This window comes from Pan troglodytes, chromosome 18, assembly GCF_028858775.2.
Source record: "Pan troglodytes isolate AG18354 chromosome 18, NHGRI_mPanTro3-v2.0_pri, whole genome shotgun sequence".
Taxonomy (NCBI): Eukaryota; Metazoa; Chordata; class Mammalia; order Primates; family Hominidae; genus Pan; species Pan troglodytes.
Genome location: NC_072416.2, coordinates 66,338,594 through 66,365,985, shown reverse-complemented (window position 1 = coordinate 66,365,985; position 27,392 = coordinate 66,338,594). Strand labels below are relative to the sequence as shown.

Below are 27,392 nucleotides of genomic sequence, written 5' to 3'. Positions count from 1 at the left end.
GTGTGGTGGCAGGTGCCTGTAATCCCAGCTACCTAAGAGGCTGAGGCAAGAGAATCGCTTGAACCTGGGAGGCAGAGATTGCAGTGAGCCGAGACTGCGCCACTGCACTCCAGCCAAGGCAACAGAGTAAGACTCCATCTGAACAATAAAACAAGAAAATAATGTCCAAAATGTTTAGAAATATTTTAAGACCTGGGCAGGTGCAGTGGCTCACGCCTGTAATCCCAGCTCTTTGGGAGGCCGAGGCGGGCGGATCACAAGGTCAGGAGATCAAGATCATCCTGGCTAACACGGTGAAACCCCGTCTCTATTAAAAATACAAAAAATTAGCTGGGCGTGGCGGCGGGCACCTGTAGTCCCAGCTACTCAAGAGGCTGAGGCAGGAGAATGGCGTGAACCCAGGAGGCGGAGCTTGCAGTGAGCAGAGATCGTGCCACTGCACTCTAGCCTGGGAAACAGAGCGAGACTCTGTCTCAAAAAAAAAAAAGAAAAGAAAAGAAAGTAAATATTTTAAGCCCTAATTCTGCACCAGATACTGTATTACATTTAATCATCAAACAATTCTAAGATAATTGTATTATACTGTGAGATAATGTATTACTATATTGAAGTATATATTATTTTATATTAAGGCTCAGAGAAGTAACTTGGCCAAGAGAGTAAAGAAGTGGCAAAGCTTGGACTTAAACTCATGTTCCTCTTCCTGCATTTTGCTACCACCCTTTACAAAATGACCCCACCTATGCTTTCGGCAGCCTCTCTTACCATAGTACTTTTGTACCACACTCCAGCTGCACTAAACTGCTAGCTGCTCCCCAAAATAGCCCATCTGTGTGTGTGTGTTTTTTTTCTTTTTTTTTTTTTTTTTTTGAGACAGAGTTTAGCTCTTGTTGCCCAGGCTGGAATGCAATGGCGCGATCTTGGCTCATGGCAACCTCCGCCTCCCAGGTTCAAGTGATTCTCCTGCCTCAGCCTCCCGAGCAGCTGGGATTACAGGCATGCGCCACCACACCTGGCTAATTTTGTATTTTTAGTAGAGACAGGGTTTCTCCATGTTGGTCAGGCTGGTCTCGAACTCCCGACCTCAGGTGATCCGCCCGCCTTGGTCTCCCAAAGTGCTGGGATTACAGGCATGAGCCACTGTGCCCAGCCTGTTTTTGGTCTTTTTTTGTTTGTTTGTGAGACAGTGTTTTACTATGTTGAACTCGTGGGCATAAGCAATCCTCCTGCCTTGGCCTCCCAAGTAGCTGGGACTACAGGTGTAGGCCACTGCACCCAGCCACAAACTGGCTCATCTGAAAGCTTACCTGTAATCCCTGCTGCTCAAACTTCACCTTCTCTTCCTTTAGAACTGAGAAATTATTCAAACATTACCTCCCACCCCAAGTCCAGCTGGTTCTTGCTGCTTCCATGACCTCTTGTGCCTTTATCTCACTGTGCTGTAATTTTTTTTTTTTTTTTTTTTTTTTGAGACAGAGTCTCACTCTGTTACCCAGGCTGGAGTGCAGTGGCACAACCTTGGCTCATTGCAACCTCCACCTCCCGAGTTCAAGTGATTTTCCTGCCTCAGCCTCCCGAGTACCTGGGATTACAGGCGCCCACCACCACTCCCAGCTAATTTTTTTTTATAGAGACGGGGTTTCACCGTGTTGGCCAGGCTGGTCTCGAACTCCTGACCCTCAAGTGATCAGCCGCCACCACCCCCTCCACCGCCCGCCCGCCCTTTGCCTCCCAAAGTGCTGGGATTACGGGCATGAGCCACCGTGCCTGGCTTTTGCGCTGTAATTTTGTATGTGCCTGTCTCTTCCACAAAACTGCATGGTCCTTGAAGATGAGAACAGGATCTTCTTCATCTGGTATCCACAGCCTTAGCACAATGCTGGCACACTGAATACACTTAATGATTGCTACATAACAACTCACATACTTTTTTTTTGAGACAGAGTTTCGCTCTTGTTGCCCAGGCTGGAGTGCAACGGCTCAATCTCGGCTCAACACAACCTCTGCCTCCCAGGCTCAAGTGATTCTCCTGCCTCAGCCTCTCAAGTAAGCTGGGATTACAGGCATGAGCCACCATGCCCAGCTAATTTTGTATTTTTAGTAGAAACGGGGTTTCTCCATGTTGGTCAGGCTGGTCTCGAACTCCTGACCTCAGGTGATCTGGCCACCTCGGCCTCCCAAAGTGCTAGGATTAGAGGCGTGAGCCACTGCGCCTGGCCAACAACTCACATACTTTTAAATATTTCTTCTAAGGGAAAAAAAAAACCATTTTCATTTTTTTCATTCAAAAGAATTTAACCATATGATGAACATGTCACCATTTCAGTAAGGGAAGTAAATGATTCAACTTCATCAACACTACTGAGGCTTGGGTTTTCTTTGCTCCGTTAAACAGATGCTGAGGCTCTGCTAAGGCTGCTACATAATGTCTGACTCTCCAAACAGGCATGATTTTGCCTAACTGCTACATATACCTACCTGGCTGAGCAGACCTGCTCAGGACCAACACCAGCCCTCATCATAAGCACTGGGTGACAGCCTAGCCCACGCTCAGACTGGAGCCCAAGGCATCTGCTTTGAGATCAAGTGCCCCACCCAGCTGCAGCCTGCTGTAAACCAACCCAGTACCTTGCAATCTCCTGGTGGTAATCATAGTGTTCATCCTCCTCCAGCCACTCCACAGACCCCGTGGTCGGATTGGCCCGACTGCAGAAGATCTTCATGGTGCCCACTAGCTCCCCAGTTTTAGCACAGAAAAGCAGCCTTGCCAGTTGAGTTCCTGTGGACAAGTCTGACTGTCAGAAATCTATTAACATCAGAAGGAAACAGGAGGTATATAAACAAACAAACAGAAAAAAAATCTATTAACAGCACAATGCCCCAAAATGTGGAGGGGGGAAGGGGAGACAAAAGCGGGGAAAAAAATCAAGAAACTGACAAAAATGTCAAAGCCATTGATAGTATTTGTTAATCGATATTGTAAATGTTTCCAGCAGGAGTTACTTGGTTTTATATTCAGCATATAACATTAAAAAACGGCAACAGATTCATACAGATGTCTGGAAACTTCAGCAGGCTTCGGTGCTTCCAAAAGGTTCAAATGAGCCTCACAGGTTCATCTAGGTGCAGCCCTCAAGGCTAGGAGAAGAAGAGATGGGGTGCTGTTAAAGAAGTGCCACCAATACTGCCTTCGTATACCGAACCCTTAGCTTAAGGAAAAATATGAAGATAGAGCAAGTCAAACCAGGAAAACTTTCATCTAAACAATAAATTACAGTCACACATAAACCTAAAAATGGATAATCCCAGGAATATAATGATGAGCAAAAACAGCAAATCACACAACACATGCAATACGATTCCATTTCTATGAAATTTATAGCTATGCAAAATGGAGTGATACGTTCTTCAGGGATCACACTAAAAAGCATAGCAAGGAATCAGGATAGTTCACTTCTAAAAGAGAAGGGAAAGAGATGGGATCAAGGAGGGGTACGCAGTGGACTTCAAAAGTATTGTTCTTTTTCTTAAATTGGGTGGTGGGAACATAAATGTTCACGATATTAGCATTCTTTTTCTTTTTATTTTTTTTAAAAAGATGGCGTCTCGTTATGTTGCCCAGGCTGGACTCAAACTCCTGGGCTCAAGCATTCTTCCTGCCTCAGCCTCTCCAGTAGTTGGGACTACAAGTGAGTGCCCCACACCCAGCTAATACTAGCATTCCTTATGCTTCATTATTTTTTATAGTGATTACTTCTTATCTATTCAAATTTTAATTTTAAAAGCAATTTTTAAAAACCCTCCATCATCTAAAAAAATTTTGCTTCAAACAAGTAAAATGTCACCAGATTCACGTCTTGTATGGCCTGTCTCCCCAAAGAGATCTATTTCCGGGAGGGAGAGAAACACCACCGCTCAAAGTCTAAAGGCACTCCTCAGCAGGTGTGGGCTCTCCCAATACCCATCCCTCTTACCATGCAGAAAGCAATAGGTGTTCTACACTGCCCTTCCTTTCTTGTTAAACATTGGTGCATCTTCAGGAAAACTTAGAAAGAACGCCTACTCCACATATCCCTAAACATTCCTATGGCATTTTATTGGCCAGAGTTTTTTTTCTTTTGAAGTTATCTAGAGTAAGTAAACATGGAATTCTTACACAAATAGATGAGAAACAGGCTGGGCACGGTGGCTCACACCTGTAATCCCAGCACTTTGGGAGGCCAAGGCAGGCGGATCACCTGAGGTCAGGAGTTCAAGACCAGCCTTGCCAACATGGCGAAACCCCCGTCTCTACTAAAAATACAAAAATTAGCCAGGCATGGTGGCGCACGTCTGTATTCCCAGCTACTCGGGAGGCTGAGGCAGGAGAATCACTTGAATCCAGGAGGCGGAGGTTGCAGTGAGCTGAGACCGCACCACTGCACTCCAGCCTGGGCAACAGAGTGAGACTCCATCACCAAAACAAACAAACAAAAAGCAAATAGATTAGAAACAATCTTCCCTGAACAAACTCAGGCTGGCAGTCAGGTTCAAAGTAGACAATTTGTCCAGGTAAAACTCTACTTCTAAAATCTCAGCATACCTATCCCCTAGTCTTATGATTTTCAAACTTTCTGATAACCCCAGTAAGAAATATACTTTACAATGAGACTCAATACACGTACCTGCATGTATGCATACAACTAAATGTTCCACAAAACAATACTGACGTCCTACGAACAAGGCCCTCTGATATGCTCTATTTCATTTTTATTGTTTTTAAGAGATGGGATCTCCCTGCTGTCCAGGTTGGATCACAGTGGCTATTCACAGGCATGATCATTACACTCTACAGCCTTAAACTCCTAGACTCAAGCGATCCTCCTACGTCAGCCTCCCAAGTAGCTAGACTACCGGCATGCACCACGGCACCCAGCTGCACTTTTACTTGCTGGTCAGGACCCATCAATGGGTTGCAACCAGCATTTTAACAACATTGCTATAATCCACTTTATCTCATGTACTAACATTTATTTTACAGACAGAATATCTAGAACTGTCAGAATCTGTAATGTGCATTAGAAAACTGTGTCCAACAAATGCTGGAGTAGAGAAAGAAATGGCCATATCTGACTGAATGTTCAGGGAAGGCTTAAAAGGTGGATTCAGCTGAGGCAAGAGGAGAAGGAGGGGGTTGTGGAGGGAGAAGGCATTTCATCCAATTAGAAAGGCTTAGACAATCATGCACATTATATCAATCAGTTTAGTGAAGTAAAACTGGACCAGGTGTCAAACATATCAATAGGATCCATATGGTAGAGTCCTGAAATACTAATCCTGTGGTCCATGTGGAATCAATGCTGAAGTCACTTCAAGGTTAAGAGTCATCGTTTTGTAGTTCATAAGCGTGATGACTGGGTGTTCATGTGCCTGTGTCAGACGTGCCTCCCTCAAACCTTTACTACATTGGCACGTTACCCATTTGAACTGGAGGGAAAAAAAAAAACTTATAGTGAAGAACTTTAATCCATAGGATTCCTTTCTTGTCTGTGATGTTGCTGAGTCTAAAACCAGGACCACAGTGTCTTTTCAAAACCTGGAACAGCCCAGGCGCGGTGACTCACGCCTATAATCCCAGCACTTTGGGAGACCAAAGCAGGTGGATCACCTGAGGTCAGGAGTTCAAGACCAGCCTGGCCAACATGGCGAAACCCCGTCTCTACTAAAAATACAAAAAATTAGCCAGCATGGTGGCAGGTGCCTGTAATCCCTGCTACTTGGGAGGCTGAGGCAGGAGAATTGCTTGAACCTGGGAGGCAGAGGTTGCAGTGAGCCAAGATCGCGCCACTGCACTCCAGCCTGGGCAACAGAGCAAGACTGTATCTCAAACAAACAAACAAACCTGGAACTATGTCTTGTGTTAACAATTTTATGAAGGTATGAACCTCTTCTGGTGGGCACTACACACCTTCTCTGGCTAAATGCCCTCATCTATTATTATTTGTTCTCTCCCAGAAGCAGTCTACACTACAGATTCAGGAGATATTCTCTGAACCCCTCCTCATTCTCCAAGAGTTGTAAATTCGCATGGCCATTTACAAGGAGGAAATAGAAACCACCATGCCAAGCCCTAATTGTATTACCCGTCAGACTGCAGAGCAGATGGTCCACTACATTCATTCAAAATGTATTTGCTAGGCGGTGGTGGCTCACACCTGTGATCCCAGCACTTTGAGGGGCCGAGACGCAAGGATATGGAGTCTGGGAGTTCCAGACCAGCCTGCGCAACATAGTGAGACCCCGTTCTCTACAAAAAATTTTAAAAAAAATTAGCCGGGCGCGGTGGCCTGTGCCTGTAGTCCCAGTTACTCCCAGCTACTCGGGAGGCTGAGGTAGGGGAATCACTTGAGCCCGGGAGGCAGAGGTTGCAGTGAGCAGAGATGGCGCCACTGAACTCCAGCCTGGGTGACAGAGTGAGACCCTGTCTTAAAAAAATATATATATATATATATAAATATACATATATTAAAATTAAAAATTACCCGAGTGTAGTGGCGCGTGCCTGTAGTCCCAGCTACTCGGTAGACCGAGGTGAGGATCGCTTGAGCCCAGGAGGTCAAGGCTGCAGTGCGCCTTGATCACACCACTGCACTCAGCCTAGGCAGCAGAGTGAGACTCTGTCTCGAAAAAATAAAATAACAAAATTTATTAAATACCTTCTATGTGCCAGGCACTATATTAGGGACTGGAGCCACCACCACAAGCTAGAGAAGACCCTTGCCCTCCAAGAGCTTAGACTCTAATGAGAGCGTAATACAAATTACAGACTACATGAATGCAAGAAATACACAGAGCGTTGTAGAAAGAGAAAACCAAGGTTACAGAAGGACTCTGAGGAAACTAGCATTTGAGATCTACAAGACAGACCGGGATAAAAGTTGGGGAAGAGTTTTTACAGGTCAGGAATCCTTACCCCAACTTTCCCAAGAAAAGGCCCTAAGGTAGAAAGAACTAGGTTGCATAAGCAAAATGTGCCAAAAGCCTGAGCGACCGAAGCACTTTTGCAGAAGCCCCCCGCTCCTCATCTCCTATCACATCTTCTGCTCAATCAAGCTGGGCCTTGTCGACTTCGGAAAGGCGTTTGGATTTTGTTCTAAAAGCACTGGGAGCCACTCAAGAGTTTTAAGCAGAAGCATATCTACACTAGGCTTACGCTTTTACAGGACCACTCTGGCTGGCGTGTAGTGAATACACGACTCTCCAATTGCTCAGAACAGTGAGTAGCAAAGACAACAGGTCTGGCAATCAGAGAACTCGTGGCCCAGTTAGGGGTGCGATGGTTGGAGCTACTGCGGTCTCTGTGGCTGAGGGGAGGCGCCAGGCACGAGTACTGCGACAGAGCCCCGCGAGTGGCAGGCACCCGGCTGCACTGCAGAGCCGAGGCCAGCCTAGAAACCCCGCTCTCCTGCAGGCCAGGGTGTCCCGAGCTGCCCCACGCGGAGGAGTCCAAGTAAGTAGGCCCACGCTAGGCTCCTCTGCCGAAACCCTGGTGCCAAGGACACCATGCTGGCTGCACACCGAACCCCAAAACGACCCCACCTTCCCAGCATACCCAGCGCCTCACCCGCCGCGGGAAACCCTCCGCTCGCCTCCGCTGCTACCACTTTTACCGCGGCCAGCACGCGGGGCGGGACCTCGCAGCGTCGAGGAGCGTGCTGGGGGGCGGGTCCTAAAGCAGAACTGGAAAGCTATCCCATCACACCCCGCGAGCTCCCACAGTGCTCAGCGGCAGCCACTATGGAGGCCGCCAGGACCGCTGTGCTCCGGGTGAAGCGGAAGCGCAGTGCGGAGCCGGCCGAGGCTCTTGTGCTCGCTTGTAAACGCCTCCGGAGCGACGCGGTCGAGTCAGCGGCACAGAAGACGTCGGAGGATTTGGAGAGAGCGGCGGAGAATAATGTCTTCCACTTGGTGGCCACTGTGTGCTCCCAGGTATTGGGCGTGGTGCAGCTGGTGTGGAGGGCATCTTCGGGTGCAGCCGGTACGAAACCCGATCCCTGACCCGCTCGCGAACTCCTGCTTACGCTGGCCTCCGTCCCCTGTTGCCCCCTAGGAGGAACCAGTCCAGCCTCTCCTGCGGGAAGTTCTGCGCCCGTCACGGGACAGCCAGCAGCGTGTCCGCCGCAGTCTCCGCGCCTCGGCTCGGGAGGTCCGGCAGGAGGGCCGCTACCGGGTGCTTTCCAGCCGCCGATCCTTGGGGACCACCTCGAGCGGCCAGGAGTCCGAGTACACGCCGGGGAACCCAGAAGCCGCCGGGAACTCGGGCTTTCAGTTGTTAGACCTTGTCCACGAGGAGGGAGAACCTGAAGCCGCCTCTGCAGGCTCCTGCAAAGTGAGTATGCCCCTGAAGGTGGTCGCTGGGCTTCCCAGGTTGGTAATGCAAGAAGACTGGGCCCAGTCGCAGCACAGTTTCATCTTAAGGGGATGGATGATCCATCCGGCGTGACGGCCTCATTTTACAGATTTGGTTATTCATCCAACATGTGTTTACTACGTGCCTACGATATGCCAGGTATTTTTTTAGATTCTGTGGATACAGCAGTGAGGACCTAACATGCAGGTAGACAGAAACAGTAAACAAGTCTATTCAGTGTCAGATGATGATAAGGGATGTAAGGAGGCGGGGAGACAAAGCAGGAAGAGTGGTGCCACTTCAGTGAGAGTGTCACTGAGGAAATGACATTTGAGTGAAGACTTGCAGAAGGTGAATGGCAGGGTATTCCACATATCGAGAGGACTTCTAGGCAGAGAACCTGAAAGTAAAGAGGCCCTGAAGCCGTTTCTTTTGCTCCTTGCAAGGTGCCTGGAGCCCGGTGAGCTAGAGGAGAGCAGTAAGGAATTTGAGGGGAGGATGCCTGCTAGGTACTTGCAAGGACATTGCCTTTCACCCTGACTGAGATGGGGATCACTGGAGCAAAATAGAGATAGAGCAGGTAGGAAAATTGATCAAAGAGAGGTTAAAGGAATAGTCCTGGGTAGCATATCAAGTTTGAGGTAGATTTAGGTCTAGAATGCAAGTTTTCTCACATTTAATCCAGTGCTTTTCTTTATATTACATTTGCTAACTTCATTTGCAATCACTTCCAAAAAAAGTCTACTACATGCAGCAAAACTACAGAAATGGAAAATTCTCCTTGAGGCTGGGCACAGTAGCTGACGCCTAATCCTAGCACGTAGGGAGGCCCAGGCGGGAGGATCACTTGAGCCTGGGGAGGTCAAGGCTACAGTGAGCCATGATTGTGCAGCAGTGGCATTTCAGCCTAGGTGACAGAGTGAGACCCTGTCTCAAAAAAAAATAAAATACTCCCTGTAATCCCAGCGCTTTGGGAGGCTGAGGCAGGAGGGTCGCTTGAGGCCAGCCTGGGCAACAAAGCAAGACCTTGTCACTACAAAAAGGAAGAGGAAATTAGCTGGGCATTGTGGCACGTGCTTGTAGTCCTAGCTACTGGGGAGGCTGGGGCAGGAGGATCACTTAAACTCAGGAATTAGAGATTGCAGTGAGCTGTGATCAAGTCACTGCCCTCTGGTTTGAGCAACAGAGCAAGATACTGTCTCTAAAAAAAAAACCAGAAAATTCTCAACATAAAGTGTGCCCTCTCTTTTTTTTTTTTTTTTTTTTTTTGAGTCAGAGTCTCACTCTGTTGCCCAGGCTAGAGTGCATTGGCGTGATGCTGGCTCACTGCAACCTCCAACTCCCGGGTTCAAGCAATTCTCCTACCTCAGCCTCCCAAATAGCTGGGATTACAAGCGTGAGCCACCACACCCAGCTAATTTTTGTATTTTTAGTAGAGACGGGGTTTCGCTATGTTGGCCAGTCTGGTTTTGAACTCCTGGCCTCAGTGATCCGCCCGCCTCAACCTCCCAAAGTGCTGGGATTACAGGCATGAGCCGCTGCACCTAGCCAATATGCCCTCTCTTGATAAACATTTTTATAGAACTCATTTTAATTATTTTTGAAACTTTTAAAACAATTATAATTCAAAATGAATCCACAAGCAACAAGCAAATGGTACTAGTGTAATTGTTTATTGTTGTTTTTGTTTTGTTTGAGATGGAGTCTCGCCCTTGTCGCCCAGGCTGTAGTGCAGTGGCGCGATCTCGGCTCACCGCAGCCTCTGCCTCCTGGATTCAAGCAGTTCTCATGCCTCAGCCTCACGAGTAGCTGGGATTACAGGCATGAGCCACCACACCCGGCTAATTTTGTATTTTTAGTAGAGACGGGGTTTCGCCACGTTGGCCAGGCTGGTCTTGAACTCCTGACCTCAGGTGATCCACCCGCCTCAGCCTCCCAAAGTGCTGGGATTACAGGCGTGAGCCATCACGCCCAGCTGGTGCTAGTGTAAGTGGATAGCAATTTGTGTATGATGTCCATAGCCACATCTTTCACCAAAACATTCCAGACTAATGCATGACTTATAAAATGTGTAAAGTAAACCAGTGCTCCGTGGAATTGAATCAAGTAAATAGTTCACTAGGCCGGGCACAGTGGCTCATGCCTGTAATCCCAGCACTTTGGGAGGCCGAGGCGGGTGGATCACTTGAGGTCAGGAGTTCAAGACCAGCCTGGCCAATATGGCGAAACCCCATTTCTACTAAAAATGCAAAAATTAGCCGGGCGTGGTGGCGGGCACCTGTAATCCCATCTACTCGGGAGGTTGAGGCAGGAGAATCGCCTGAACGCGGGAGGCAGAGGTTGCAGTGAGCCAAGATTGCACCACTGCACTCCAGCCTGGGCGAGAAGAGCAAAACTCCATCTCAAAAAACAAGAGTAAATAGCTAATTTAATTTTATAAAGAAAACTAGGAGATAAACTGATGACCGATATGAACAGAGATTTTTCCAGTAAAGCAATACCAAAAATGTTTGCACAGAGTAATTATAGGGGAAAAATGAATTTAAGCTTAAAGCATGCTTGAGGTTTTATGCATACTAGACTAGCAGGAAAAAAGTAGTTGATAGCAATGCTGGCAAGGCAATGATTAAAAGCATACACAATTGTAGGAATAAAATTGATGCAAGCCTTTTGGAAAACAGGATGGCATGGGAGCCATGTTTTACATATGTAAATTTATTATTGTTTGGATCTAAAGCCATGCATAATCTAGGAAAATTTTAAAATTAAAAATTTCTAAGGAAATTTAAAAATGACAGCATTTCTATGTTATGTTACAATGAATTTCTCCTTAAATTGACACAATTTACATTTTAAGCAAATAAATTCCTATTAGATAAATTTAATAGGAAATTTAAAAATTAAAGGACTTCAGTTCCTTTTAACTAGTAGTCTCACCTCCAAGATTTATCCTAGGGAGATAATTCAGCAGAAGCAAACAGCTAAGCTAAGCTATGATATTAACAAATGCTACTGTTGATTGACTAAGTAATTATGTCAAATAGCGTGCTAGGTACTTGTTATATTTTATTTTAATTTAACTCATTTAATCCTCACAAAAACCTTATGAGTGAGATACTTTTCAAATGCAGGAAATGGCACATTCATTGCAACACTATACATGGAGGTTAAAAATTATATCCAAGAGGTTGACACATACAACTGTCTGGACCCTTAGAACTGATAACCATGAAAACTGATTGTGGGCGAAAATATACATGTTTAACAGTACAAAATGCTGTGTGTAGTGAAACTGAAAATATGGGCTGGGCTCAGTAGTTCACACCTGTAATCCCAATACTTTGGGAGGCCAAGAAAGGAGCACTTGAGCCCGGGAGTTCAAGACTGCAGTAAGCCATGATCATACTGCTGCCCTCCAGCCTGGGCGACAGAGCAAGACCCTGATTCTGAGTGAATGAATGAATGAATGAATGAATGAATGAATACACATGGACATAGACTTCAAAATAATTTTCAGCAAGGGTACGGTGGGTTAGTCCTATAATCCTAGCACTTTGGGAGGCTAAGGCAGGAGGATTGCTTGAGGCCTGAAGTTCAAGACCATCCTGAACAACATAGCAAGACTCCATCTCTACAGAAATAATAATAATTATTTTTCTTCTAGCTAGGAGGAGTGGTGCACACCTTTAGTCCCAGCTACTCAGGAGGTTGAAACAGAAAGATCATCTAAGGCTAGGAGTTCAAGGCCAGTTTGGGCAACATAATGAAAACCGCCTCTTTAAGCAATAATAGGCCGGGCGCGGTGGCTCATGCCTGTGATGCCAGCACTTTGGGAGGCCAAGGTGGGCGGATCATGAGGTCAGGAGTTTGAGACCAGCCTGACCAACATAGTGAAACCCGGTCTCTACTAAAAATACAAAAATTGGCCAGGCATGGTGGTGCGTACCTGTAATCCCAGCTACTCAGGAGGCTGAGGCAGGAGAATCACTTGAACCCGGGAGGCAGAGGTTGCAGTGAGCTGAGATCACGCCATTGCACTCAAGCCTGGGTGACAAGAGCGAAACTCCATCTCAAAAAAGAAAAAGAAAATAATTTATGCTCATTATAGGAAATTTGAAAAAATATAGCAAAGGAGGAAAATCTCCCATTTTACCATCAACCCAAAAGTAGGTAGAATAGAACTGGTTTATTTCCTTCTGAGTACAAAATTCTGTATCTGTCATTTTTCTGTATTGCTAGTCTTGTACCTTTTTTTGAGACAGCGTCTCGCTCTGTTGCCCAGGCTGGAGTGCAGTGGCATGATCACGGCTCGGTGCAGCCTCCACCTCCTGGGCTCATGTGATCGTCCTGCCTCAGCCTCTCAAGTAGCTGGAGCCACAGGCCTGCGCCACCACACCCAGCTAATTTTTGTATTTTTTGTAGAGACGGTTTTGCCATGTTGCCCAGGCTGGTCTCAAACTCCTGGGCTCAAACATTCCTCCCACCTTGGCTTCCCAAAGTGCTGTGATTACAGGCATGAGCCACTGTGCCCAGCAATCTTATATTTTAATGGCTGCATAATTTGACTGAGTGGAGGGACTTAGGGGTTGGAGCCAGGACTTTTGTCATCGGTAACTTTAAGTTTGCTTAAGGTTCTGCAGAAAAACTGGCATCTCTAGCTTCTTTTTGACTTTGGAGCAAGGAAGAATTCCTTAGTCTGTAAATTATAGCATTGGTCTCCCCTTGTCTGCCTTGGCCATGGGATCTTCCCCATTTTCCTGCGTGGTGTCTGCTTGGAGCTGTGCAGTGTCCTGTGATGAACCTATCAAGAGGAGCCATCTGCAGCATGTCCCTGTGGTTAACAAACTGACCCATGCTACCAGGCCCCTGGATAATACAGCCTGTCAGCACTGGAGCACATCTTACCTGGGCCATTTCTATTCTGGGGCATTGCATTTCAAACTGTTCTTTCCAGTAGAAAGACTATAGGTGAGCCCATTCCCAATTTGTGGTTAAAAGTAGGATGTCAATATATGGCAAGCCAAATGATGGGCAATGGTAGAGGTCACCAGGAAACACCTGTTGGCTTCTACAGGAGGCCACACAAAATAGAGACTCATTTCAGGTTCAGCCATAGGGGTGCTACGGTGGACCTACTGATCCCCAAAGAGAGAACATTGTATAATACCAAAGGATCTCAGAAGACCTATAGAAGCAGGTCTGACTCAGAGCTTGGGGTCAAGACTGGCCAGGTCTTCTGTCTTTCCCCTCTCCTTAGGCCAGTCTTCCCATATTTTTTTTCTTTCATTGTTTTGAGATAAGTCTTAATCTGTCACCCAGGATAGAGTACAGTGGCATGATCACGGCTCACTGCAGCCTCAACCTCCTGAGTACCTGGGACTACAGGTGCACACCACCACACCCAGCTGATTTTTGTATTTCTTTGTAGAGACGGGGGTTTTGCCATGTGGGCCAGGCTGGTCTTGAGCTTCTGGGCTCAAGCAAGCTGTCCACCTTGGCTTCCCGAAGCATTGGGATTATAGGTGTGAGAGCCAAGCACAAAAGAGCAGGAGCCTATCTTGTACGTTTCTATCTTAAAATAAGAACTACACATTAATTTTACAGAGATTCTTGATTTTTTAATGTAATAATTAATTAAAAGACTAGGAATTCATGGGGATAAGAATCTTGACCACAACACTATGGAGCTGTAGTTGAGCAAGGTGGCTCACACCTGTAATCCCAGCACTTTGGGAGGCTGGGGCGGGCAGATTACTTGAGGTCAGGAGATCAAAACCATCCTGGCTAACACAGTGAAACCCCATCTCTACTAAGAATACAAAAAATTAGCCAGGCATGGTGGCACGCACCTGTAGTCCCAGCTACTTGGGAGGCTGAGGTAGGAGAAACGCTTGAACCTGGGAGGCGGAGGTTGCAGTGAGCCAAGACCACGCCACTGCACTCCAGCCTGGGCGACAGAGTGAGACTCCATCTCAAAAAAAACTGTAGGGAGCCTTCCTTCACCCAACTCATAGGTTCCTCCTCTTGGAACATCATGTTTTGGGTCATGCGTGTGTGTGTAATCTGTGGTTTCTTTACAGACATCTGACCCAGATGTGATCCTCTGCAATTCTGTAGAGTTGATCCGTGAGCGATTGACTGTGTCTGAGGATGGACCAGGAGTCAGGCGCCAGGAAGAACAAAAACACGATGACTATGTGTATGACATTTACTACTTGGAGACGGCCACTCCAGGCTGGATTGAGAACATCCTCTCCGTGCAGCCCTACAGCCAAGAATGGGAGCTGGTAAGGGGACCCATGAGCAGACGGGGCATGAGGCATCCTAAGCTCTTAATCTAATCAGAATGCTTTGCTTCCCTGGGCTCCACTCCTGAACAACATTGTCCTTAGTTCTTTTCCTCCTGAAAAAGAAGAATTTATTCTAAGTGACTTTTAGGAACCTGACTTTATAGTACAGGGAATTTGGGGAAAGATCATCTTAGATTGATCATTTTTACATTAATGAATATTTTACAAGGTTTGCAACATCACCTTTATTGTTTATAGCTATCCATTCTTAGGGGGGAAATATGTATATGGGGCTTATGATAAGATAAAGACGATAAAATCAGAAATTCTTAACATGAGTGACAACAAAATCTATTTTTTAATTCGTACCTTAGAAGTAGAGAAACCTCGGATGAAGAAAGCTAACGTCCTGACATTATTCTTTTTTTTTTTTTCTTTTTTGAGACAAGGTCTCACACTGTCACCCAGGCTGGAGTGCAATGGTGCTATCTGAGCTCACTGCAGCCTCTATCTCCCAGGCTCAAGCAATCCTCCTATCTCAGCCTCCCAAGGAGGCAGCCAGGAGTACAGGCATGCACCATGATGCCCAATTTTTGTTGATTTTTTTGTAGAGGCAGGGTCTCACTATGTTGTCCAGGCTGGTCTTATGGTCTTGAACTCCTGGGCTCAAGTGATCCTCCCACCTTGGCCTCCCAAAGTGTTGGGATTACAGGTGTGAGCCACCACACCTAGCTGACACCTTATCTTTTTTTTTTTTTTTTTTGAGATGGAGTCTCGCTCTGTCACCCAGGCTGGAGTGCAATGGTGCAATCTTGGCTCATTGCAACCTCCGCCTCCTGGGTTCAAGCGATTCTCCTGCCTCAGCCTCCCAAGTAGCTGGGACTACAGGTGCATGCCATCATGCCTGGCTAATTTTTGTATTTTTAGTAGAGACAAGGTTTTACCATGTTGCCCAGGCTGGTCTCAAACTTCTGACCTCAAGTGATCCACCCACCTGGGCCTCCCAAAGTGCTGGGATTACAGGCGTGAGCCACCGCGCCCAGCCTATTCTCAAATTCTAAAATGATTAACAAGAAAACTTAAGGTGGCACCTAATGGTCATGCTCAGACTATAATCAAGAAGCACTGCATCCTGCACCTGCATTAGGACAGATTTGCAGTCAGGTACCCACCTTGGACCACTGCATGGCCCTTCCTCCTGCCTTTCCGCACCTCTTACGCTTGGGTTTTGATTTTGACCTTTGGAATTTGAAGGAATCGCTCAGAGCCATCACTCCTCTTTTCCCTGTGTTCCCTTCTCATGGAGTCCAGCATGTCCTATCATTGTGGAGCTGGGCTCTGAGTGGAAGGGGGCTATTATCTCCCTCTCATAGCCTCTTGTGCAATGGAGTCAAACTACTAGTCTGCAGTTTTTTCACAGGGCACTTTTACATGATATCTCTTCAAGCTGGTATGCTAACAACTTCCCCCAGAGCATAACCTTAGAGGTTTTGACTTGGACTCATGTTTGTGTTGAGATGTGTAGGTGAATGATGATCAAGAACCAGAGGACATTTACGACGATGAAGATGACGAGAACAGTGAGAATAACTGGCGCAATGAGTACCCAGAGGAGGAGAGCAGTGATGGAGATGAGGATTCCAGAGGTGGGTGGCAGCCCCAGACCGGGAGGGACTGGTAGGATCTGAGACTGAGGTGCAGGCATAGTTGACAGGTGCATCTTAATTGCCTTTCCTTCTCTGTCATTGAGCGCCAGCAGCCCAGCCGCAACTGAGCCATGCTGTAGGAGACCCAAAGACCAGTGTTTCCCAGGGGCCTCCTGGGGGTGTAATAATCCATCAGGCCTGGATTCAAATCTGTAGTTGTCATTACTTTGCTGTGGCTCTTGGGCAGTTACTTCACCTCACTGAGCCTCATTTTCTCTCCAAATGAGATGGTTCTGCATGAATTTTAGTGGTTGAGATTATGTAAAATATGTAGCTCATTGTCTCTTCCCCTGCCCCAGTCAAGAAACCAATGAAGAGAGAGGTTTGCCAGTAGGAATAAGCCCAGAGTTTTCACAAATCAGTTATCTAACTTCTCAAAAAACTGCTGCATGTACAACTGTTTTGAGAAAGATGCAACACAGACATAATACCTGGGGGAAGAAGAAAGATGCTCTGACAACATAATTCCCATAGTAACTATATTAAAGAAGAGAGAAGAAGGCCCAACAAAAAGAATTTATTGGTGTCTGATAACAGAGAAATGAATCAAACAATTGCATATTCTTTTGGGGAGGTTTGTCAATAACACGTTAAAAGGAGAAAGGTACAAAAATATTTACAATATGACTACAACTCTTACAACAAAAAAAATCCTATACGGAGGGGAGAAGTGACAAAATACTCCACGGAGGGGAGAAGTGACAAAATACTCCAGTGTGAAGGAACTTGGTTTAGATGATAGGAAAGTGATTCCTTCTTTAAAAAAAAAAAAATTCTATATTCTTTTTTATTTATTGAGCAAGGATTTTGCATTACAATCGGGAACAAAAACAGACCTTTCTGAGAAGAGAAGGGGCTCCTGCAGTAGCCTAGGAAAATCACATTTAGAATCCATTCCCGGGATGTCATTCTAGGCTCTGCTGACTACAACAGCCTGAGTGAGGAGGAAAGAGGCAGCAGCAGACAGCGGATGTGGAGCAAGTACCCTCTGGATGTGCAGAAGGAGTTCGGCTATGACAGCCCCCACGACCTGGATTCAGACTGATGGTCTTGTGATGTCCATGAGGTTCTGCCACATGCCCTTGAGGGCTCTGAGTCCAGAGTTAACTGCCCTGCTGACATCCTGTTAGGTTTCCTAGCTTAACATGTGGAAGGAAAAGCATATCAAGCATATCGGGCGGCACCATCCCACCACAGTGAAAACTTATGTTAGGGGAGTGAGTCTTTTCCACTTACAGTAGGACCCCTTTGCCTCAGTCAAAAGTGACCCTACAGTTTGAAAGAAAAAAAAAACGTTGAAAAAAGGAAGGTTTCTTTAGCTTTAGCTTCTTGGCCCAGGAATTTTTCCTGGCATTCAGGTTCTGTGCTGAAACCACAAGGGAGGGGGAGGTTCCCATTTCATTAGCAGTAAGCTTCTGCTGTGCCATACCACCAGGCTGCCTGCCTCTAGGAAAACCCTGTTCCTTTTGATAGAATCTAAAAGGAGTACCAGTGGGTCCCTTGTAGCAATACAGACTGGATAGTAATGGCCATTAGGGCAGAAAGTAGTCTGAGCAGTGGGAGATTTTAGTTAACAGCTATTTCTGCTTCCAAACTCTGATGATGGTTGTGAAATTACTGACTGACTTCCTTTGGCAGTGGGGCCAAGAAACAATATATATGAATGTGATACATGTGTTTAGTAAAATCTAGCTTTGAACATGGAAGAAAGTAATTCTTTGAAAACCTTTTAAATCTGAATATCTAAAACAGGGAGCGGTAGTGAAATAGAAGGTTCAGCATTGATTATAAATACCAAGGACTTAAGGCAAGGGAGGAAAAACAAAGTACCTTCTGAACTTAGCTTTCCACTGAGTAATGTTTACTCTTCACAGCACCCACCACAAAAACAAACTACTATCAACAGGATCAATTTTATTACAACTTGTATCTCTTCTAAGCAGACTCTGTCCGTATGCCTTTCCAAACCATAGCTGCCTTAACTGACTGCCTTGGTGTTTATTCTAGCGTAACATTGTCCAGTAGAACTATCTGCAGTGATGATATGTTCTGTGTCTGCACTGTGTAGTAGTAGACACGGGTGGCTGCTGAGCACTTGAAATGTGATTAGCGCAACTGAGAAACTGAGCTTTTAATTTTATTTCATTTTAATGTAATTAGCTACACGTGGCTAGTAGCTGTTGCAGCAGACACCACAGGTCTAAGGAAACAACACAGAACATTCAGCTAGGGGTGTACCCTCATAGCCTGTGAGTGTCTCTTACTCACTGTCTTGGGGGAAGGTGAGTTACACAGGGAGGTACCTTCTTGCCGTCTCTTTTAGGATTTCCTAAGTATCTCTCCTTCATCCTACCTGCCATCATTCTTTGACTTTATGTCCATTTTCTAAACCTTTGCCTACACTTGCTCTTATCTACATGGAGTTGTTCAACCTGCCGAAGTGATTAAATTCTGTGTACACAGGCCGTATATATTGCAGCTAATTAAAACAACAAACATCCTAGGTATGCACAAAGGTATAATTCACCGTTATAACAGGCAGCAACTTGTATGTCTAATATTAGACATCTTGCTTTCTGTCTGTAGGCATAGAAACAAAGGATTGAAAGCCATTCTCATACAGCAACCGGGTGAAAAAACAAAACACTGTGCTGTTACAATGTGCTCCCTGCTATTTATACTCATTAAGTTTCCCCAATATTAAAGGGCTGACAACTTAATAAACTGTACTCACTGCAAAAGGGATAATAAGCACAGCAGGAAAAGGATTTAAGGAGACAGACAACAAAGAGCTGGCAGAAATTAATTCCACCATGAAGCTTGAGTGCTGTAGGGATCCTCTGGCTTCGCTCCCAAAGAGAGGATCCTGGGAGAAGTCTGTATCCAGCACAGAGGGGAAAAATGCTGTCACCATCCAAAAATGAAAGGAGGATGACATGGCTCACTAAGCAAGTACTAGGGCACCTGACATGTGAGGTCCTTGCTTTCCCTAGAAGCCACTGGTGGGGGGCAGCAAATTCCTGGGATTAGCTGGTTATCTGGTGGAGAAAGCTAAAGCTGGGGTCAGGGATCTTTAAAAGGCAAGCACATTTTGCTTAAAGGATTAGCTCCAGAGGAGCCCTGGGATGGGTGCCAGCTTAGCTTAGACAGAAGTCATGTTCTTAGCGTTCAGGCAAGTCAGCCTTTGCATAAGACACCCTGTCGTCGGGCAGGAATTTGCCGTTATAAATCCCAAACCCATGACAATAGGAATGTCACCCCATGCTTCACATACGCATTATGCTCTGAACCCAAGGCAACTGTGACCATGCTTCCTTCAATCTTTATTGAGCAAATATATGGCCAGGGTTATTCCCTTATCTGTGACTGGGTGGAGAAGAATGGTCAGGAAGGGAGACTGCCTCACTGTTGACCAATTCCAAAACCTAAGGATAAGAAGCCCATGGGGTATGTCAAGCTAGCAGGTTCTTCTCGGCCCAGGATGACAGTGTCTGGGGGCATCACAAAACAGTTGTACAATCCAATGCAGCCGTCCTGCTCATACAGTAAGATCCATTAGGCCAGAGCAGGCCTAACTTGGGTGGAGAGCCCAGCCTGAGCACCAGAATTAGTTGCTTCCACTTGTGCAGCCTGCTGAAGAGCCGGACTCAGGTTGAAGCAGCTTTCCTCCCAGTCTTCACTGATCTCCACAGGGAGAAAACAGAAGTCCCCACAAGTACCAAGCTCTTCCTGAGACTGCAGCCACCACACCTCGGGGAAGGGGAGGCTGGCAGGAGAGGAGTACACTGTCCTGGTGACCCACACCAAGGTGGCTCCAAGTGTAAACAAAGCCTGGTGCCAGGGACAGAAGAGGATGCAGCCTGATGTGAGGTTTTCAGAAAAGTGAAATGACCTAGCACCAGGGTGGGCTTGCTTGGGTCTGCACAGCAGTCCCTCACACTGCCCTTACAGAGAGGAACAGGTTATTTGATGACTTGGGCCCATGAGATGTTCTCCAAGCCATTGACAGCTGAGAGAATTCAGGTGATCCACCTGAATATCAGAAGTTTCAGCCCTCTTAGAGTTCGTAACAGAAACCCAGAGATTTACTGTCAGCTAGAACAAAGATGTAAGGTCTCAAGTAAAATAAAGGATTGTCCTTCAAAACAGCAATATTAACAGACTTCTGACTCAGGAATTTGTTCATATGTCCCTGCTGGACCTGAGCCAAGTGCTTGTAACGTGATCTATGATCTATCTGTATGCTAAAGTGTAACAGGTACGTGAGTAAAAAAATCTTTAAGGTTCATTGTTGCAGGTAAGACTCAATAGAAATTGTGCTAAACAGCATAAAATCTGTGGTCAGAGTCTGACCCAATACCACAGACATTTCTGAGCCCAAAGGGACTCAGTTTTGGGTACTTTGATTTTTAAATACAATCAGCCTATTGCATCCTGTAGATGAAGAGACACGCATGCTTCGTTAGAACTGGTGTTCTGGACTAAATATCAATAAATAAGGGAATATAACTCTCTCCCCAGGGAAGAATTTTGAGCCAGAGGAAGAAATGGTAGCATTTCAGGCCTTTAAAGTCAGGTGTTGTACCTGGTCAGAGAAAAACTTCCCATAAAGCAGCCCCTCTATAGGGACTCCTAGTTCAAATACCAAATTCAGAAGCCACCAGCCCTATCAACCTAGCATTCCCTCTTCCCCACTGCACTTTACCAAGTAAATATCTGTAAGAGCTGCATCTACCTATCAGGAGTAAAACTAAATGACCAGTCCCCCCGTTCCCCAATCTTCCCCCCACCCTCTGAAGCCCCCACCTTGAGGTTGGCCCAGATCCTGAGTCTCCTCCTATAGCTTACCAATAAGAGTGAGCACTGGCCCTGAGCCCCACTATATGATGTGGGTCAAAAGGCTCCTTTAATTCAGGAGAGTTGGGCCCACAGAGTCTTGTTATCAGGATTTTGCTGGTTGGCCTGCCTTCCAGGCCTCAGAAAGCCACCTCTGACCTCTAGTCAGTTTTCCTCTCATCCTTTTTTTCTTCGGCTACATCAAGCTCAGTCAGGACACAAAAGCAAAGCTGCTGGGTGCCTCTGGTGATAGCAGCTAAATGAAAATAGAGCAAGCACAGGGTTTAGTAAACATCTAGCTACAGCCCTAACCTGAACAAGGCTGACTAGTAACATCTATGGCTCCCTCCCCACCTGCCCCTTAAGTACCCTATATCAGGCTTTGCCCCTGTCTCCCAACAAGCCTCATCATCCTCTGTCCCATGCCCAACCAGAGTCTGATGCACAACTCATCTTCCCAGGTGATTTGTGTTGTCAGGAGGTAATGTTTTAGCCCCAAAATAGGACACCAAAATTAGAACTAAAGTGATCATGTCAAAATCAAAAGGGAAGTCGTGGACAGCTGGGTCTCATGGCCTCCAGCAAATTCTGAGTATGGGGAAGCTGTTAGCCACCCCCCACCTCTGCATGCGCATGCACACATAGCCGCCAGTGAGTAATGGGGCACAGAGAAGCTCACCCAGGACATTCCGAATAAACAGTGGCCTCCGGGACTCTGGCAGGTAAACACCCATGAAGTAGAAAGGGACTCCAGAAAGGGCAATCCCGATGCCAATGAGGGAATTAATGGTGTCAGTGAAGAGGGGCACTATCACCAGAAACACGGAGCATATGCAGAACACGATGGGGAAAAACACGCTCAGCTGAAATAGAGGGGGTGAGAGATTAAGTAACGTGGGAAGAGGAAACAGCTCGTGGGCAACAAGCCACCTTAGGGAGATGCCCCCCCCCTCCTAGTCTGCCCAGAGCTGCTGACCTTGAGAGGCCGGGGCCGCTTGGGCTCCTTCCAGCGGAGGTAGAGCTGTCCAACAACAGACAGGCCCACGAAGAACCAGTAGCTGAAGCTGAAGTAGTTGATAAGCTGGAAAACATCCTCCACGATGAGGTAGATGAGTGCCATGGTGCACTGTGGGAAAGGGGTGGGGAGACAGGTGAGCATCGTCACCACCTGCGCCCCCAGGAGACTCCCCCACCCAGCAGTCAGTACTAGATCTGATGCCACTTCACCAGATTACCTCTGGCTCTTTTCATTGACCCCTTGGCATCAGATAGGTCCATTCCTTGATGTACCCTGAGGTACACTAACCCTCAGGGTAGCATCTTTCCCTCTTCTGTTGCAGCCCTTCCTCCACTCAATGCCTCCCCCTTGTTGCAAGCACTTTAGAAAAAGGCAGACCCTGAGGCCCTCCTCACTTCAGTGCAGCAACCTTAACATGGATTACACGGTGTCCTAGAGAGGGGTTAGACCTGGGTCCCGACTACCTGGCATACAAATGGGGGAAACGCCTTCAGAACCATCTCACTGTCCTCAGGCCTGAGAAATGCTAACTAGCAATTGGATCCCTACCCATCTGGACTAAATAATGTCAATAAATAATGGAATCTAACTCTCTCCCCATGGAAGAATTTTGAGCCACAGGGAGAAATTGTAGCATTTCAGGCCTCTGAAGTCAGGTGTTGGACCTGGAAACTAGCAAAATGGATCCATCCAGACATATGACAGCATTAGCCTCTGGAACAAAAGAATCCTAGAAGACAAGGATCAGGGCCTAGAATCCTGGGACAAGGTCAAATGTGTTTAAACTTCAATAATCTTTTCATTACAAATTATCAACAAAGGATTTAAAACCAAATAGCTCATTCTGTGGAGATAAGGGAGAACCCTGTATTAAGAAGAGAAGGCTGGGCGTGGTGGCTTGTGCCTATAATCCCAGCACTTTGGGAGACTGAAGTGGCAGCTCACTGGAGCCCAGGAGCTCAAGACCAGCCTGGGCAACATAGTGAGACCTCATCTCTACAAAAAATAAATTAGCCAGGCCTGGTGGTGTGTGCCTATAGTCAGATAACCTCCTAAATTTATAAATTCAATGCTGGCCCTGTCAAAATATCAAGAGAATTTTTCTCTTACTTTGATGAAATGATAGAAAAGTTCATCAAGACAAATAAACGAATGTGAGAATTGCTAGGAAAATTCCAAGGGTGGGGGGACTAAAGAAGTACCCTTGGTCCCTCTTTAGTTTTCAGATAGTCAGTATAAAGCTAAACTAAGGAGACTTGGTGCTGATGGGGAGGATTAGTTGAGATGGCACATTTAAGGGGCATACAATAATAATTGGCACATATTAAGGACCCTAAAAAAGTTAGCTATTAATTTTCTGTGATAAAAGTTTGAAAACTGTGGGAAAATGGATTGTTGAGTAAGCGATATTGGTATAGCTGGCTGCCATTCAAGAAAAAATTAAGTGAATCCCCACCTTTCTCAATACTATGCTATAATATAAATTCCAGATTAATCCAAAATTAAACGTAATAAAACCATAAAAGAATTAAATGACAACAAAAAATGAACTGTTTTTCACATCTTAGAGTAAGGCCTTTCTCAGGGTCCCTCTTATTTAACAACTTAGCACAAATCAGAAGGAGCAATGCACAGATCCACCCGAGCCCTGTGGTCCCAGCAAAGCTTACATTGAACAGTAAAGCAGGGATAGGTGTAAAACGCTCAATGTGGATCATGGACAGAAGGTCCGGTAGGTGGCCCTCCCGGGAGCCCACGAAGAACAACCTAGAAGGATGAGAAATGTGTCAGCAGGATCCTTTACTCCTTTTACTCAGCCATACAGCCACACTCCTCACTTGGACAAACTCAGCTCAGAGCCCCCGAGGAAAGCAGGATGCAGCCTCCCAGGAGCATCCCAGGTCCTTAGTGCATCACCAGTCCAACCTCCCTGCTCCCCCCTTCCCTACAGATTTTCCCTCCCTCTTCATCCCCGGGCACCTCACCACTACCCAGATGCCCCACCCACCATCACCCAGATACCCCCTCTTCTCTCAGCCACAGATACCTCACCAACATCCAACAGATGCCTCACCCTGCTGTCACCCACTAACAGACTCACCCAATCCATGCCAGATTCATAGCTAACATAATAGCTTTTAAAGGGCAGCCAGATTTCTGTTCATGCCCTCCATATATTTTCCCTGAGTTGATGTAAGGCAAGACTGAGGGTCAGAGAGACAACCCAGGCTTCCTTTCTACACCTAAAGAGCCCTACCGACTGGGAAAAAGACTGGCACAGCGGCCAGGCATGGTGGCTCATGCCTATAATCCCAGCACTTTGGGAAGCCGAGGCAGGTGGATCACCTGAGGTCGGGAGTTTGAGACCAGCCTGACCAACATGGATAAACCCTGTCTCTACTAATACAAAATCAGCTGGGCGCGGTAGCACATGCCTGTAATCCCAGCTACTCGGGAGGCTGAGGCAGGAGAATCACTTGAATCCGGGAGGCAGAGGTTGCAGTGAGCCGAGATCGCACCATTGCACTCCAGCCTGGGCAACAAGAGTAAAACTCCATCTCAAAAACAAACAAAAAAAGACTGGCACAGAAATGAACTGTCCCCAGCATGGTCAGCATCACCTTGGAGTACACGACACTCACTCGCTAGGCTTGAGGCTTGTGCCAAAATGCTTTGCAAGAGAAGAGATGCAAAGAAGAGTTTCCAGAAGCAAGTCGGTAGGTGGAAAAAACGAGCATGTGCATAGGCAAAATGTGTGGAGGTATGAAAGAGCGTGGCCTCTTTGGAGGTTGATGTAGAATGCCTAGAGCCCCAGGACAAGCTGTGTGAGAAGAGGGTGCTGGGAAGAACCTGCATACAAGGCCACACTGTGGAGTCTGAACAAACACAGTCAGCTGTGGCTTTGAGGTAAGGGCCTGACGGGATTTGACACCAGACTGGAGAGCAAACTAGAGCAGGGGGAGGCTAGGGTGTCAGGGAAAGGCTAGACAAGAAGTCCATCTATCACAACTAGGCTGAGCAGAGGGAAGGTGACACTACTTTTTTTATTTTTGAGATGGAGTCTCGCTCTGTAGCCCAGGCTGGAGTTCAATGGCGCGATCTCGGCTCACTGCAACCTCCGCCTCCTGGGTTCAGGCAATTCTCCTGCCTCACCCTCCCGAGTGGCTGGGACTACAAGCACGTGCCACCATGCCCAGCTAATTTTTCTTTTTTTGTATTTTTAGTAGAGACAGGGTTTCACCATATTGGTCAGGCTGGTCTCGAACTCCTGACCTAAGGTAATCTTCTCGCCTAAGCCTCCCAAAGTGCTGGGATTACAGGTGTGAGCCCCACGCCCAGCTGGACACTATGTTCTTTTACGAGGCCTTGACTTCTCTAATTCTTTGCTTGCCCCAGGGAGGCACAATACATGGACTGGTGTGTGAAAACCAGTAAAAAGAATGAACGGGACAAAACTCTCTTTTATTTTTCATGCTTCTGTGTGTTCACATGGCAAATATTTATTGGATGACTATTATACCCCCGGCCCTGGGGACAACACCAGTTATAGGGTGAGTGGAAGAGAAATCAGGAAAGAAACTTTCTTCTCAGGTATCTTATGTCATAGAAGCCATGGGAATTGTTTCAAAATTGGAAAGTGGTCAGCATCACTTGCTTCAGAGGTCCAATAGGATGAGGGCTAAAGACAGGCTAAGAAAGAGATCGCCTTAATAAGAATATTTTTCAGGTAGTAGAAGCCAAACTTAACTTAACAGATGGGAAAATGAATGAAAGTTGAAGCCCAGACTGCTGTCTCACAAGCCCTCATACCTCCAGGGCCAGGTATGGTGGCACACGCCTTTAATCCCAGCTACTCGGGAGGCTAAGGTGGGAGGATCACTTGAGACCAGGAGTTTGAGACCAGCCTGGGCAACACAGTGAGACCCCAATCTCTAAAAAAAAATTAATTTAAAAATAAAAAGTAGTACATCCAGTAAGTGGGAAGAGGAGAGATGCGAAACGCTATTTTGTGTCTCTCCTAAGTGGAGAGGAGAGAAGCTATTGGAGAGCTGGCTCCAAGTGAGCACCCACCAAAGAGAAGGGCCAACTGATGGAGCAAACTGCTGAAGAAGAGGGGAAGTGCTGGAACCCCGAGCCCAAGTAGCAGAGTCTGCCAGGAAAGGCACACCTGCTCCTTCCTCTGCAACAACAGGAAGGACCAGCACGCTTATTGATGTCTGCATAGAGGAGATCAGGAGACCCGATGGCCTCGGCATTTTCTGGGAAGTGAGGGGGAAAGTCTTTCTGTACATAGCACCAATACCTGGTACACAGCAAGTGCTGTTATCATTTACTAAAGGAATGAATCCTGGGGCTACAGCATAACCCACAAGGAGCCTATAATCTGGTCCCTGCCCAAGTCACCACTCCAAGCTGTTGCCTTTCTCCCCTATACCTTTCATCAATCTGTCCTCATCTCAGATGGAAACATGAGCTACCAGTACATAAACATGAGCTACCAGCACACAAAACATCAGCTACCAGCACATAAACATGAGCTACCAGCACACAAAATATGAGCTACCAGCACATAAATATGAGCTATCAACACATAACATGAGCTATCAGCACACAATCTGTCCTCATCTCAGATGGAAACATGAGCTACCAGCATACAAATGTGCTACTTGCACAAAGGCAAGTACATGCCCACATACCACACACACACACACACACACATACACACACACACCCTATATGCCCATGAGAAGGAGGGAAAAAGGGAACTCTTATGCCTAAGCCCCAGAGAATGAAATATTGTGGTCTATTATCAGTGACACAGAGACACGGTACCTTGATGAAGCAAAGATGGATGCATTGAGGCCCCCAAAGCAGGACAGGGCAACAGCAATGGGGATGGTCCAGCTGAACATGCCAAACGTCTGGTCAGCAAATGTCTGGGGGCAGGGCACAGAAAAGGCACTTAAACGCACAGGGTTTCATAATCCTCCTGCATCTATGATCTCGGAACAAATGCAATCACTGCTAAGCAGCCCACCCTCTGGCCTAGACTCATGACCTCATCCTGCAGAGCTGAGGAGGGTGCAGTAAGACAGACTGAGCTGTGCAGGGTGGCTCAGTATCAGGAGATGATGAACAAATGGGGATCCCAA

At 46.6% G+C, this 27,392-nt stretch overlaps 3 protein-coding genes and 1 non-coding gene across 64 annotated transcripts in view; 2 read left to right on the top strand and 2 right to left on the bottom strand.

Annotated features, from left to right (window-relative positions):
• The window catches only part of PRMT7 (protein arginine methyltransferase 7), a 49,993-nt gene extending 42,233 nt beyond the window's left edge, over positions 1-7,760 (bottom strand). For 12 of the 50 annotated variants that reach the window (XR_010152386.1, XR_010152375.1, XR_010152374.1 and 9 more), the window contains exons 1-3: positions 7,604-7,760; positions 3,054-3,138; positions 2,629-2,779 (exon numbers count right to left, since the gene is read on the bottom strand). Coding sequence is in view for 24 of the 50 variants with exons in the window: in XM_063797285.1 (XP_063653355.1) it covers positions 2,629-2,723 (95 nt within the window). In the remaining 26 variants the exon portion in view is untranslated. Of the gene's footprint in view, positions 1-2,628; positions 2,780-3,053; positions 3,139-6,521; positions 6,657-7,192; positions 7,571-7,591 lie in introns of those variants that run through there. The other 38 variants (XR_010152385.1, XR_010152381.1, XR_010152382.1 and 35 more) reach the window with 21 other exon arrangements.
• On the top strand, positions 5,366-5,467 carry LOC112205960 (small nucleolar RNA U13). Its single transcript, XR_002940092.1, has one exon. It is a non-coding gene; the product is annotated as a small nucleolar RNA U13 (small nucleolar RNA).
• Positions 7,761-20,537, top strand: SLC7A6OS (solute carrier family 7 member 6 opposite strand). Its single transcript, XM_511054.8, has 5 exons — positions 7,761-7,968; positions 8,090-8,368; positions 14,470-14,676; positions 16,205-16,325; positions 17,300-20,537. Exons 1-5 carry the CDS (start codon positions 7,777-7,779, stop codon positions 17,428-17,430), a joined length of 930 nt encoding a protein of 309 aa, XP_511054.3. The 5' UTR covers positions 7,761-7,776; the 3' UTR covers positions 17,431-20,537.
• The window catches only part of SLC7A6 (solute carrier family 7 member 6), a 36,583-nt gene continuing 28,878 nt past the window's right edge, over positions 19,688-27,392 (bottom strand). For 8 of the 12 annotated variants that reach the window (XM_063797317.1, XM_063797322.1, XM_063797323.1 and 5 more), the window contains 5 exons: positions 27,073-27,176; positions 23,910-24,006; positions 22,198-22,347; positions 21,901-22,084; positions 19,688-21,477 (listed from right to left, as the gene is read on the bottom strand). In XM_063797317.1, the coding sequence (XP_063653387.1) occupies positions 21,383-21,477; positions 21,901-22,084; positions 22,198-22,347; positions 23,910-24,006; positions 27,073-27,176 (630 nt within the window). In that variant the 3' untranslated portion in view covers positions 19,688-21,382. The remainder of the gene's footprint in view (positions 21,478-21,900; positions 22,085-22,197; positions 22,348-23,909; positions 24,007-27,072; positions 27,177-27,392) is intronic. The other 4 variants (XR_010152394.1, XR_010152396.1, XR_010152395.1 and 1 more) reach the window with 1 other exon arrangement.

Bases quoted from the DNA above. Each gene is read 5' to 3' on its own strand.
- SLC7A6OS (XM_511054.8), top strand. From the start codon at position 7,777: ATGGAGGCCGCCAGGACCGCTGTGCTCCGGGTGAAGCGGAAGCGCAGT. The intron at 7,969-8,089 runs GTATTGGGCGTG...GTTGCCCCCTAG, and splicing joins TGGCCACTGTGTGCTCCCAG to GAGGAACCAGTCCAGCCTCT. The intron at 16,326-17,299 runs GTGGGTGGCAGC...ATGTCATTCTAG, and splicing joins TGGAGATGAGGATTCCAGAG to GCTCTGCTGACTACAACAGC.